Source organism: Talpa occidentalis, unplaced genomic scaffold (assembly GCF_014898055.3).
Source record: "Talpa occidentalis isolate TD23 unplaced genomic scaffold, MPIMG_talOcc4v2.1 talOcc4.14, whole genome shotgun sequence".
Lineage (NCBI taxonomy): Eukaryota > Metazoa > Chordata > Mammalia > Eulipotyphla > Talpidae > Talpa > Talpa occidentalis.
In genome coordinates, this window is record NW_023601433.1 from 61,677,937 (window position 1) to 61,690,333 (window position 12,397).

The 12,397-nt window shown below is 39.5% G+C and overlaps 1 protein-coding gene across 5 annotated transcripts in view; it reads right to left on the reverse strand.

Moving 5' to 3' along the window:
- SEPHS1 (selenophosphate synthetase 1) overlaps nucleotides 1-12,397 on the reverse strand; it is a 23,505-nt gene continuing 11,108 nt past the window's right edge. For all 5 annotated transcript variants that reach the window (XM_037510623.1, XM_054695095.1, XM_037510624.2 and 2 more), the window contains 6 exons: nucleotides 11,379-11,486; nucleotides 10,236-10,390; nucleotides 7,495-7,585; nucleotides 5,244-5,343; nucleotides 2,640-2,852; nucleotides 1-1,283 (listed from right to left, as the gene is read on the reverse strand). In XM_037510623.1, coding sequence (XP_037366520.1) covers nucleotides 1,069-1,283; nucleotides 2,640-2,852; nucleotides 5,244-5,343; nucleotides 7,495-7,585; nucleotides 10,236-10,390; nucleotides 11,379-11,486 — 882 coding nt within the window. In that variant the 3' untranslated portion in view covers nucleotides 1-1,068. The remainder of the gene's footprint in view (nucleotides 1,284-2,639; nucleotides 2,853-5,243; nucleotides 5,344-7,494; nucleotides 7,586-10,235; nucleotides 10,391-11,378; nucleotides 11,487-12,397) is intronic.

Consider the following 12,397-nt stretch of genomic DNA (forward strand, 5'->3'; position numbering starts at 1 on the left):
AAAAAATTAAATATTTATTTGAATAACAAGTTTAAGTTCGAGCTGCAATGTTGGCAATGCAGATTTTTAACAGATCACAAAAAAGCGTGCACAAAAAAGTACTGGCACAAAGGACAAAATAATGCTAAGAATTAGGCTAAGTAGCTGTTGATTTTAAGAAAACAAAAGGCCTGAAATCACTATACAAAATGTAAAAGGTATTAAACACTACCATCCACAGAACAGTCTTTATTATTGATTATTATTTAAAAATTATTTGTGTAGTTAATTATATATTGAATTGTAAATGAGTATTATACATGAACCCCCTTTCGGAAGGCAAATTCCTTGTTGCACTATAGAACATCTAATTACATTGCAAAAAGTATCCTTTTTTGCTATCAATAAAGAAAAGAGTTAATGATTATTACTGTAAATATTAGGAAGGCTACCAAAAAAAATAAAATGTCTCATCTTCAAAGTGCTTTCCATGCAGAATTAAGCACTTGCCTTGTTTAACTGAATGCACTGGTGGGAAATGATCTGGGTCAAAGAGATGCTCTTGAATGAGGAGACCAGGCTTTACAAATCAAAGACTCAAAGGAATCATGCAACCCTTTTACTACTGGGATCCCATTGTGTCACTTACCAATTCTGCCTTTCCAGAATCTCATTCAAGACACTTAAAAAAGATCAGACTGATAATGATAAATATACATAAAATGAAGACAAAAACTGCTATTTGACACTACTATTGGTAATGTCTGTGCTGTGTGAAAGCACCTTTGAAAAGAGCCTATGCGGCAAGAGATAAGTGTCTAAAGATTCAAAATGAATCAACAGTATTGGATAACAATATAATTCTCAACTCAGAAGCTGCCTCAAGATTAGGTGCATCTTCAGTTAATGTAACAGGAAAAAAAAGGCAATGGATTTTATTTTATTAATTGCATCCACTCACAAATCGACCTAAGGTCACCAGATGTGTAGACACAATGAGATTTTTGTTGTTTATAGTCTTTAATTGAAGTGATGATAAAGGAAATAGATCTATTTAAAAACAAAACCAAACAGCTATTTCGGTTTAGATTACGAGGTGGCACCAGGTGTGGGGTTCACATTTTGAGTTGCCACCTGTGGTGCAACTTCAATGATCCGGGGTTTGTCTATGATTCTGGCTGTACGGTTGCCCTTCTCTACGATCCCAATAATCCATGCTTGGTGACCTTCACCATATTTGGGGGACTTTATCTCTGCACAGAACCGAGCTGCTTGCTCACGTGGTAAACATATTAAAAGGCCTCCTGGGGAAAAAAAAAAGAATTATCATTAATTATCATGCTATGTGAGCCATTTTTCTGCCTACAACTCTACACAGACCCTGATCAACAACGCCTTGTTTCTGTCTTTACACAAGCTGCCCCTTCCTTTTCCCTGAGAAGCCTGCTGTCTGCCCTAATCTATTCCACTTATCACACTTGTCATTAACCAGTTCCTTGGTAAATGACCTCACCTCAGTAACTCATGTGGTAAATACTTTTCCCATGCTACACTGAAAGAAGTACTTACAAACAAAATAGAACTTTTCCTTTTCAATTTGATTCTCTGCTGTACAAAGACTTTGTGTATTTTATTCATTTACAAATTAAGATCAGGAAAGAATGTATACCCCAAAGCAAGCAAAGTTCTAGTTTTGGGTTGTCATTATCTTCCAAACAGAAAAAAATATGAAATACATTAAAATAAACCTTCATTGGTATTTCAGTAGGTAGGACAGATATATGTATGCATTTGTATGTAGAAACAACATAATCAGGGACTAATATATACTATACTTTTACAAAAAAGCAAAATCTTCTCATTTTTGAATAAGGGAAAATACAATGAATTTGTTGGCAATATTAATTCATTCAATATTTACCCCAAGCCCACCAGGGGGCAGCAGCAGCCCACGAGGTGGCAGGCAGTGTTCTACTCAACAAACCAACAGCTCAGCTGCCCTTTTGGAGCTTATGAATTTTGTTTTCCCAGAGTCCTTCTATAGAGACGTATTTGTGGACAGGCTTTGATGTTCTGGGAGCTGTTAGAATTACTGATGATGACCAGGTACACCCCAGTCTGATATAGTCAGGTTTGGTTTTTTTTTTGGTGGGGATACAGGGTAGGGAAAGGATATTAGTCTAGGTAGGGGTATTTTTTAAATTTTCCATGTGATTCAACTCTTTTGCCAGGTTAGTTAGACACAAGAGAAACTAGAAAATAAACACAGGAAAAACTGGAAAAAAGGGGGTGGGTGGGTAGAAGAGTTTTAAGGGATGGAGCACAAGAGTTAAGGTAAGGAAAAATAGGTCAAAAAGAAAAATGGCACTTTGGAGATATACTACTTGTTCTATTTCACTCTGAACAGAAAATTTATAAATTTTTGAGGAAAAAAATACAGCCTGTTCAATGTAATAGATGGGTATTAACAGTTATTTCAAATACAAAGTTTCCCATGAAAACTGAGTAACAATCTTCTCCATGTTCTCATCCGCTTCTCCCACTCATGTTCCGTTATTAAATATAACACAGATTTACTGGACTTATGCACACATACTTGGCTTCTTCCTATTGTTAGTCTTATTGGTTTAGTCCTCAGAGTTGGGCCCAGGATCCCGTACCTGAGGTCTCTGGGCAGGTCCCATGCATGAGGCCAAACATATTTCCGCAGGCCTTGCTCACAGCAGCCATCTTGGCCAGCACAGGAAGGTTGTGAATGACAAAAGACACTTCATTCCTCTGCTGCTTGGCCAGGTTCTGCGCGTGGCCCAAAATCCCAAAGCCTGTGATGTCGGTGGCAGCATGGGCATTGAACGTGTGCATGAGTCCTGCAGCTGAGAGAGGACACAAACATTTTTACCTGCTGTAGTAAATGGTGACCAATAAAAGCTCAACTCAAAATCTGTTAATACACTTTGAACTCTAGGGAAATGACATACAGTTAATAATAAAAACTTTCATTCCAAAAACAACAACAACAAAAAAAAATCAACAAAACCCAGAATGAAAATTCTGAAAGCTGTTTTCTTATTTCAATTTGAATCACTCATCAGCAGCTTCAATCAATACATTTCTAGTAAACTAAAAAAATCTACAGAAAGGAATTAGTGTTAGAGTTATTCCTACGTATTTCATTGGAGGATGGGCTGTTAAGGGAGTAACTGAAAGGCTAATTTAAAATTTTTTTAAATTACCTTTCTCATGAAAGGAAGTATGACCTATATTTTATTTACAGATGTACTCTGAAGCATTTTTCAGTATTGGGTTTCTTTTTTTTAGACTCTTAGATCTTTTATTTAGGTACATTCTCAACAACAGAGGCAGAGAATATCAACACTTCTAGCCTTTTGTGGTGGCCAAGTAGCTAGACACAGCTTTTGTACATCTATACCAAGTGCAGTGGGGTGGCCAAGATGGATTTCCGGTGACATTTAATATAGTCATGACTTTCACTCTAGAAGCATTTTCCAGTGCCATCTTAAATGAGCTAGACAGACCTATATTACACAAGAAGCTATACCCACAATACATCCTACAGACAAGAATAGGGATTCCAGTTTCCTAAGGCACTAACTTCTCTTATAACTTCCAGATCATCTGCACAGAGCAACCCAAAGAAATGCTATTCTATGAACAGTTCCTGTGGCATTTCAGGTCAGGATTTCAAAAGACCCAAGAGAAGAGCTTTCTCCTTTATCACATATACCTGATACTTTCTATATGCATCAAAGCCAATAAAAACAGTGAGTGTACGATGTTTCAACTATATCTAGTAAACTCCCTTAGAGCAAGCTCTCCTTGCTTTCCAGAAGATGAATCCTGGTTCTTGAACTTTCCTGTTTTATTTCAAACTGCTTTTAAAACTTCTAGCATCATACAAAAGTATTGTTCAATTACTCTGCACAGAGAATGAAACGCCTCAATTTCTTACTATACTGTCTAAAAGAAAGAGAGCATAACACTTAAGTATTACAAACAACGGTTTCAAATCATGTGTTTAGCCAAGATGTGATTAGCTATGTGACCTTGAGCAAATTACTTAAAATTCTGTGTGAAATAAAGGTAACAGTAGCTATCTTGTAAGGTAAAAGAATTAAATGAGAAAGTACATAATACCTGCAAAAAATGGTAAGCATTGTTATTAGTTTTTATTATATTAACAAACTAAAGACTAGAAATAAAATGTAAAGAAATTACAACTATGAATGTCACCACCTGTTTATAAACACATACTCCAAAATGATAAATAGTAATAAATAAATAAATGATTTCAATACTTCTGAAAATATGCTATCTAAATTTCTGGTTTTTATGGACCCACAAAAGGAGTCAATACTACCCATAATCCCAGAATGCAGAGCTGGAAGGAATAGAGAAAAAATACCACCTCAATGCTCCATTACAGATTCAGAACTGAATTCATGAATTCACCCATAGTTCCTGTTTCTGCTCTGGGCCTGGCCCTGTTCTGACATTCTAACTGGAGGGGGAATAAGGATACTGTAAAGCCACCGTGCCCTGCAGCACTCAGGTACACAGATGGGAGAGCAGGAGAAAAGACCCCCCCCCCCCAGAAGCCCCTTTAGGTGAGTCACTGGTCATTTATCTTTTCTAATGCAAGTGATTTTAACAAGCATTTCTGCCAAGAATACCCATGTAATTGGATTCACTAGTGACCTAAGGACCTCAAACCAAGACCGACAGAAGAGGGTCTGCAGTCACTGGCCAAATCTAAGCCACAGCCTGTTCCCCAAATTAAAAAAAAAAAAATTTTTTTTTAACGCATTTATAGAGTTGCTGAAGAACTCAACATGCAACCGAGGGCCTCCCCAGTGGTGCAGCGGTTGAGTGCTGGGTTGCGAAGCTGCACGCAGCCTCTGCAGCGCCGGTTCCATCCCTGGCTGCTCCCTGGCCACTGGAGGAGGGTCCCACATGGCGCGCAGACATCTCCTGCTACCCGCTGCTCCCCTTAGCAGTGTACTTCAGTTCTTCTGCCTGCTCTGCTCCATGCTCTGGCTCTGGTGAATTCTCTCACCCTCCTGCGCTTCTGACTGTACCCAGTGCTTGTATAAATAAATAAATAAATCTTAAAAAAACAAAAACATGCAACCGAGACCATACGTGGCCTGAAAAAGCTTGAAATATGCCCTCTGTGGTTTGAAAGCTTGTTGAAACTTGCAAGAAGTGAGCCCCATCCGCTTGCCTGCCCACCTGCCTGCAGATACCTGTTCTGTTGAGCCTGGCCATGTTCATCATCGCCTCTTGGTATGCCAGCTCTACATCTTCTTGGGTGACCACTAGCTTAATTTTATTCCATTTTTCAGGCTATAAACAGAAACATAGGTGAGGGAGGGGAAAAAAAGGAAAAAATGTAATTTATCTTTACTTCTAACATGGGGGGGAAGCACACTGTTTTCTCAGTCATCTTCTGGGGAGTTTTATCTATTTTTGCACACAAAATTATGTTTCCTAGCTTTTTTCTCCCATGACTATTATTTGTGTTCATGAGACATGTCTGGAATCTCCAGACATCCTGGAATCTCTTCTGTTCTCTCACAGGCCACTGAATGGGACATGCAGCTGCAGCACACAGGCCCCGAAAGGCGAGTCTATCCGTTCCTCCAAGGAAGGGTGTGAATCACAGCACGAACAACATCCCTGGCTTTCTCACTATCTCCTCTGATGGTTTTCATTCTTCACATAATTACACATCTGCTAGCTTTACCTGAATTCTGGATCAAGTCCTCTTGATAAACAAGTGAAAGTGACTACAAGTTGGGTCACACGTGCAATGAGGTCTTGGGTGACCACAAAGGATATCATCAAAGTCAGGAGAAAATGGCATTTCCCTTTCTTCCTCAGTTTGATTTTGGAAGAATCTAATGTCATGACACTGGGTCTGTGACATGGTGTCCTCACAGTCCATTAATGGTCGTCATTCATACATTCATTCATTTATTTTAAATAATACCCAATAATCAACCAATAACTTAAGTCTCTGCCTGCATTTCTTATCCAACTACTTACTATTTCTCTTCCAGATGAAACAACTATTCTGAATGGTATACTTGCAATTCCCCCGCCTTTATAAAAATAGTATTCTGCTGTGCAGTCTTTGGAATTTGCTTTTGCAATGATAAACATTAAAAAAAAAAAAAAAAAAGCAGGGCCTCCCCGGTGGTGCAGAGGTTGAGCGCTGGGTTGAGAAGCTGCCCGCAGCCTCTGCAGCGCCAGTTTGATACCCGGCTGCTCCCCGGCCACCAGAGGAGGGTCCCTCATGGCGCGCAGACCTCTCCTGCTGCCCGCTGCTCTCCTCAGCAGTGTACTTCGGTCCTTCTGCCTGCTCTGCTCCCTGCTCTGGCTCTGGTGAATTCTCTTACCCTCCCGCACTTCTGACTGTACCCAGTGCTTGTAGAAATAAATAAATTAATTAAAAAAAAAAAAAAAGAATAGTACTGGAAAAATGATATTTAAAAAAAAATATGCTTAAGTGTCGTCAAATTGGGATGGGAAGAAGAGGAGGATCCTACCCTCATTTCTGATGTCTCTTTGCTTCACCTGCTCCCACAACTTTGCTAAATCACTCAGTCCCTCAGCAGTTGTACTGGAAAGCAGGTCATTACATTGATTACAGCCTGTAATGGCCTTCCCATCTGATCATAGAGATGTGATAGAAAATCTCCCATCATCACTGGATGAGAAAAGAAAGTAACTAAAGAATGTGGCAGCCTTAGAGATTCTCTCTGTTCCGCTGTGTCAGGCTAAGATATACCTGTTTGGTGAATAACATACAATTATTTTTTTTTCAATTGTTTCTCAAGTGGTAGTTTCAGATGACAGTTGCAGAAATTAAATACACCAAGATATGTAAGAACATACCACAGCATTAATTTTTGAGTTGTTATAGCAATGAAAAAAATCTTAAATGAAGTATGATTATAGCTCAGTGGAAAAGACACTCAGAAAAAGTATCTTCATATTGTAGAAGAACTTTCCTTCCAAGATAGTTTTCACATTCTCCTCCATGTATTTTTTTTTTTTCAGTGATGTATAAGATATGAAAAATAAATCCAACTCACTACCTCCCAAGTCCTCTTCATAGAGTTGAATCTGGGTCTACCTATGTTAGACTTTCAGCACATGAAACTTTGATTTAATAAAAGAGTGTGCACAAGTCCTAGGATTTCTGCAAGGACCTGGCTGGTGCTAAAATTAACAGAGGTCATTTTGAGAAGACAAACTGATGACATTTTATCTAGATCTTAAATATGGGAAAAGGTTCCCTTTACAGGAGAGGTGCGGCACTCATTACAGAGCAGACACGTCTCTGTACAGAAGCATACCCAGGCCCTGGCAGACAGGAGATACTCGTCTGACCTGACATGTAACATAAATGACCCCTCTCCAAAAAAAAGTGATCCCAATCCTGAAAATGTATTGCCCAGCCCCTCCCCCATCACAGGCTGGCTCACTCACAATATCCAGCCACTGGTGCACCGCAACGGCCACTTGCGTCCCCAGGGGCTTCGTCAGCACAAGCACGTCCCCTGGCACTGCATTATCTGGCCTGAAGAAAAGGAGGCAATACGTTTGTCATCAGTAGAACTAGAGAAAGAAAGGGGTGTTAAAAATATATCTGTGCCTGCAAACACTAAGTTTAAGCCAACTACTACCATGTATCAGAGTCTGGTAACTTGCTAATGAAGCTGCTACTGAACAAAGCATGAAGACTCCATGGACCTCAACAGACAGGCCAATTACTATTTTCCATAAGTGTCCAAAGAAGCAAATCACTTGGCCTTCAAAGGCCTCATCCAGTCCAGAGTCAGCTATGCGCTTGTAATTGAAATTCAGACCACTACAGTCCTGAGGCAGTAAAGCTACTAAAAAGAGTTGCTATTTTTATTTTTTTACGATCACTTGTAAGGTACAGGTGCATGTGGTATTTCTTTTCACAGGCTGTGGAACTTGGCTTAAATCTATGGTTAATACTAAAAAGGCAGTTCTTAAAATAAAAAGGCCAGCCCCACAAACAAATCTATTATACTTGCTTCCTCACTACAAGAATGCAGGTCTAATTCTTGCATCTTTCTTGTTTCAGTGTAAGCTGTCTACATAGCCAATCCATCACCTGACACTAAATAACTAAAATACTCATCCAGGTCAATTAAAAAGTCAGAAGCACAAACTTAAACATCAATAACTAGCTTTCCAACTCATCCCATCATATATGGGATAAGTACCCACTGTTAGCTTTGAAAAATAGAATTCTGTGACAATATTCAAGGAACTCATTTTCCAAAAACTAGACTTAAGCTAACAGTTCGGATTTAGCCAATCCTGAAAGCTGATATACTCTTGGACATTACCAGCTATGTGCAACCTATAAAAATTTATATCAAGTTTAATAAAATTACTGGGCTAAAGTTCATGAACAGTATCTTATGAAAAATACAATCACATAGAGAGGCTCACTCATGATTTACAAAGTAAACATACAAATCTGTTGACAAAAAAATTCAAAGGAGCTCATTTTATTTTTTTCCTCCAATTTTTGCCACCACTAAGTTAATTTCCTTCTGTAAAGATGGAATGGGCAAAATAAATGAAAACTTTACAATCTTCTGTCACAACTACATGGGCAGTTTGAAGACTACTGACATAAAACATAGGAAAAAGAAACCCTGATGTAAGTAAAATGCAAGATCCTTAATATGAAAATTATCAGATAATCACTCTAAAAGGAGTTCCCATTAATTGAAAAATGGACAAAAGAAATGAATATGAAAAATACATTCAACTTTTCTCAAAGGAGCAAGATTTAAACTACTAAACAAAGTGACAAAGACCAAGCAGATTCTCACCAAGTGTGCTGGTTAGGACAGGGGGGGAACTGTTGGTGGGACGTGACTCTAGGAAAGGCAATCTAGAGACATCCATCAAATTCGGTGCCTGTACAAATTCAGTGCCTGACCTAGCAACTCATTCTTGAAAACTTTTCTTACCAATAAAGTCACAAAACTGCAAAATGATCTAAGGGTACTCACTGGTACTATTTGTAAATCAAAATAATTCAAAATAATCACAATTCCCAATAGCAGATTGTTCAAATACACTCCAAGCTGCAAGAGTGACTGCAGGATGGTTGAGGCACTTTGCACTATGGTGCTTTTTGTATTCTGAATTCTGAACCATGTGAATGCAGACTTATCAGCATCTGTTCACAAAATAAATGGAGTTTCTATTTCCTTCAGAAAGTACACCAGGTGACTTTTAACAAAAACACCAAACATGCAGAGTGACAACTTGTGTTGAGAGGAAAGTTTCTAAAGATCCTGAAATGGCCAAGAAGCACATGCAAGATGCTCACTATCATTAATAACCAAGAAATGCAAATCAGTTCAATATCACCACGTGCTCAACAGGATGGCTATTTTGAAAAAGAAAGTACTGGAAAGGATGCAGAGACAGTGGAATTCTCATACATTTCTGTTGGGAGCATAAAATAGAGCAGATACTTTGGAAACCAATTTGATGGTATCTTAAGTTAAACAGAATGAGCACAGGACCCAGCTGTTCTTAGGCATATATCCAAAGAATCAGAATATATATTCAAGCAAAAACCTTACACATGAATGTTTATAGGCAGCTACATTCATAAAGGTGGAAATAACCCAAAGGTCCATCAGCTCTGAATAAATTGTGACAGGTCTCTACATTAGAATATTACATAGCCATAAAACAGAAATGAAACACTGAAACATTACAACACGGATGAAATTTAAAACATTGTACTTTAAAATGTTTAATTACATGTTATGTGAAACTGTTATATGAACTATACTTCAATTTTGAAAATCTGAAATTTGGAAAGGAAAAAAAAAAAAAAAAAAAAAAAAAAAAACACAACCACCCCAGGAAGTATGGATATAAGCCATGTAACAGAAAGAATGAAACTTAAAATTATTAAGCTAATATCATGTGATGTGAAAGAAGCCAGGATAGGGACGGGGGTAGCGAGGAGTGACAGATAAGGACAGGGCTTCTTTTGTGGATGACAATGTTCCAAATCAACTCTGATGATGGCTGTACAACCATGAATATCACTGACGTGTGGTGCTTTAAATGCATAAATTTATATGGTATTTACCTCAATAACACTATCTAAAACAATAAAGAAGAGAACCAGGCCAGGTGACATGCAAACAAAAACTTACATAATAAATTCATTGGGCTGGCAAACAGTGGTAGCCACTCCTCCCAAAACGATCCACGGGTTCAATACCGTTTGGCCGCCAGTTACAGATGTTCCTGCCTCTTCTGCTGCATCTTTAAAACCCTGTATAATTAGGGGCATCACTTTATCCCTTTCCTAGAATATAAAAGAACATAAAAGTCATGTACTTCAGTTCAAAACCCAAAAAAGAGAATCTACACTTGTAGTCAGTTACAATAAGGATAAACCTTAAAGGAAGTCCTGAAATTGTACAGACAGGGAGGGAGTAACAAAAGCCGGAGAATATTTCACACTGTAGTCATTTTATCAAAAGCTGGAAGATGTCCTAGGTTACACTGTGAATGAAATACAGATAACAGACAAGTCAAATCTGGAATGTGACTGGCTCTGCAGAGCTTCCTAAATCTGAATCAGCTCACTGATGTCCTTACTGAGCTCAGGCTAGCTTAGCACTCTGTCTACCTGCAAGTCAGCTCCTGTCTTGCCAAGGAGCAGACTGGCCAAAGAGATGGCAGTAAAGCCCTCCTGGAGCGGCTGTGTACCACCAACGGGCCAAAAGCATGTTGTGAGGATAAAAAATGTTCTATAAAGCAGGATAAACTTCTCTAGGGAGAACAGAATCAAGTACCTTTCAGAAACAATCTAAATAGGAATTCATTTCTAGGTCAAATAAAGGTACAGACAGCAAGTCCACAGGCAAAGCTGGATGCGCACATGAACACAGGTGAGGCACCAGCCTGCACGGGCGCCTTCCTGCCATCAAAGTGGAGGTGGTACCCACCTTTCTGTGCCACGTGCCCTGGATTCATGAGGCTTTGCCAGGCCCACAGGCCTAGCATGGAGGTGCTATTACTATGGCCTAAATTTTATCAAAACAAACAGAAATGTCTTGGCTTCAGTCCACCAGGGAAAGACATAGGAAAGTGGTGGTGGAAATGACAAGATGAACAGGCCCAAGTTCTATTTCAATTCACTGACAAGTACCAAAAAGGGAAGCGTCAGATGGAACAATGGAAACTATGCAGCCTGGGTTCCTCCCTTTACAGACAGGCAGATGAAAGGCTAACCAGTTAAGTGGCACCAGGCAGACAGACCAGCAAGCAGCTAGATGATCTCCACTTACCCTGTCAGTCATTTTATTACTGATTCCAAGGAGCATCAGCATGTTGTCACATTCTGTGACACCCATCGCATAGAGGTCACTGAGGACATTGGCGCATGCTATCCTGCCCTGGAAGAGAGGGGAGATGTGATAAAGACAACAGGGGATTTTCCACATGTAAAAACAGAGTTTATGGGGTGTGTCTCAAGAGCATTCAGGGACTTTTTCAGAATGGCAGCTACTGGGATGTGGTCCCAGTCTCTGTGGTCTACAGACTAGTTACCTTTCCAGAATCACTACCAGGCCAGTCACTCTCTGATAATCTTGTTACCACCTCTTATTTTTGTACAAAAAAAATAATGTCCATTTTTTTCCCCCACTCAGTTTATTAGGAAAAACCTGAAATTTATTTAGATGGAGATAAAAGAGAAAGGAGGTTGGAGGTGACAGTGTGGGAGGCAGAGCTATAGAATGAACAAGTCTGAAAACAATTGTCCTAAAGCAAACCTGAAAACAGTCACTCATCCCAAACAGATCCTAAAAAAATGCTGACTTTACTGGTATGGAGTAGATGGTGTTTATATACTTGTGTGAGGAAATGTCTGTAGTTTCTTTAAAGGCTGTAAGAGAGATGGGCCTCCCCGGTGGCGCAGTGGTTGAGCGCTGGGTTGCGAAGCTGCCCGCGGCCTCTGCAGCGCCGGTTCGATCCCCGGCTGCTCCCCGGCCACCGGAGGAGGGTCCCGCATGGCGCGCAGACCTCTCCTGCCGCCCGCTGCTCCCCTCAGCAGTGTACTTCGGTCCTTCTGCCTGCTCTGCTCCCCGCTCTGGCCCTGGTGAATTCTCTCACCCTCCCGCGCTTCTGACTGTACCCAGTGCTTGCATAAATAAATAAATAAATAAATCTTTAAAAAAAAAAAAAAAAAAAAAAAAATAAAGGCTGTAAGAGATAAATAGGAAAATCTCTTTCTAAGAAACAAAAATCTGATAAAATAAAAAACTAGGCCCAAAATCAGAAAGAGAGAAGCATTTCCCAGTAAACT